The following is a 1,851-nucleotide window of genomic DNA, read 5'->3' on the forward strand; positions in this document are numbered from 1 at the left end:
TAGATCAGAAACTATGATCACCATAAAGAAAGGAAGCGCATTAGAGAAGAAATCAATAAGGTGAAATAAAATCAGTTATTTTTCTTATTCTCAATTGATCTAACAGATAACAGTTTTTTCAAATTAATAACAGCAGCGATATATTTGGTGATTATAGTGTATGGATAAGTGAAGTGAATGACAGCAATGTTATAAGGGACGGGAGGGAGGAGTTGAGAATACTCTGTTATCAGGTACTTGTACTACTGAGAAATGACGTAGTGTTATTTGAAAGAGGACGTACTTGTACTACTGAGAAGTGATGTAGTGTTATTTGAAAGAAGACTTGGATTGGCCGTAAATGTATATTGCAAACTCAAGGTGACCAGAAAAACAAGGAAAGATAAAAGTGAAATACATTTGTTTTATGCATACTTCACACTGAAACTGGGGAAAGTGAGACTGTGGGTAAGGGAAGATGACTGAACCAATGTATGGGCTGTGATTAAAGTATAGCTGGATGGTGACAAGAAAATCCTGGGAAGAGGTATATGGGTAGCCTTCTCTGAATGCGAAAAAAGCATGAAGGTATTTGTGTCACCAAAGAGTGACCTCAGCAGGGGAGTTTAGAAATAGCATGGGTAGGATAACCCATTCTGAGGGTACCAGGAAGCCTCTTTTCCCAGGCATTCCTGTCATTGACCAAACAGCTCATGAGAACATGTGGCCCTAGGGGCAGGGAGGAAAGCTGTGCATGGGCTCAGCCACGTGAAATTTCACTTGCAAGGCCAACCTGCCCATGGCCACCAGCAAGTGCCCAGTCTACCAGAAGTGGAGACCACACTGAGTCCCTGATATGGCACCATCGCCCAGAGTGATAAATCATCAACCTTTTGATAGATTGGTTATGTTGGACTCCTTCCATCGTGGAAGAGACAGAAGCTTGTTCTTACTGGAATTGATCAAATGTGGTTATGTGTTTGTCCTCCCTTCTTCGATGAGTCAAAATTACCACCAGTGGACTTACGGAATGCCTTATCCACATCATGGTATTCCAGACATCATTCTTTTCGAATCAAGGAACTCACTTCAAGCAGTGAAGTGCAGCAGTAGAGCTATGCTCATGGAATTCACTCGTTTTATTGTGTTCTCCATAACCCTAAAGAAGGTGGCTTGATAGAATGGTGGACTATCCTTCCAAAATCTCAGTTACAGAGCAAAGTAGTTGGAAATACCTGGTAGGGCTCGTACAATGTTCTCCAGGAGCTTGTATATGCTCTCAGTGTCTCTGTATGACGTTGTTTCTCCCATATCCAGAATTCATGGCTCCAGGAATCAAGGGGTGGAAAGAGAGAGGCACCACTGTCTATTACGTCTAGTGACCCTCTGGCAAAAAGTTTTCCTTCCTATGCCCTCAACCTAATGCTCTGCTGATCCACAGATCTTAGTCTGAAAGGGAGGAATGCTTCCACCAAGAGACCAAACAATAATTCCATTGCTGAAACTGGAAGTTGAAAATGCAACGTGGCCGCTTTGGGATTCTTATGCTTCTGAATTACGAAGGGGAAAAAGAGAGTTATTGTACTGGCTGGAGTTATTGACCCAGATTACCAGGGGGTGTTGTGCTGCTGCTCCACAATGGAGACAAGGAATGTATGTCTGAAATGCAGGTGATCCCTTGGGCATCTCTTAGTACCACCTTGTCTTGTGATTGAAATCAATGGAAAACTACACCATCAATTCAGGCAGGACAACCACTAGTCGAGATCCTTCAGGACAAGTTCCACAACCAGCTGAGGTACTTGCTGAGGGAATATGAGATGGGGAGTGAAAAAGACAGTTACAAATACCAGTGATGACCATGGAACCAAT

At 42.8% G+C, this 1,851-nt stretch overlaps 1 protein-coding gene across 1 annotated transcript in view; it reads right to left on the bottom strand.

Moving 5' to 3' along the window:
• The window catches only part of LOC103609398 (UPF0488 protein C8orf33 homolog), a 13,711-nt gene extending 12,421 nt beyond the window's left edge, over positions 1 to 1,290 (bottom strand). Inside the window, exon 1 of the mRNA XM_008593725.1 lies at positions 1,215 to 1,290. Coding sequence (XP_008591947.1) covers positions 1,215 to 1,290 — 76 coding nt within the window. The remainder of the gene's footprint in view (positions 1 to 1,214) is intronic.
• Positions 1,291 to 1,851: the final 561 nt, after the last annotated feature.

The sequence above is a fragment of the Galeopterus variegatus genome, unplaced genomic scaffold (genome assembly GCF_000696425.1).
Source record: "Galeopterus variegatus unplaced genomic scaffold, G_variegatus-3.0.2 Scaffold9577, whole genome shotgun sequence".
NCBI classification, from domain to species: Eukaryota; Metazoa; Chordata; class Mammalia; order Dermoptera; family Cynocephalidae; genus Galeopterus; species Galeopterus variegatus.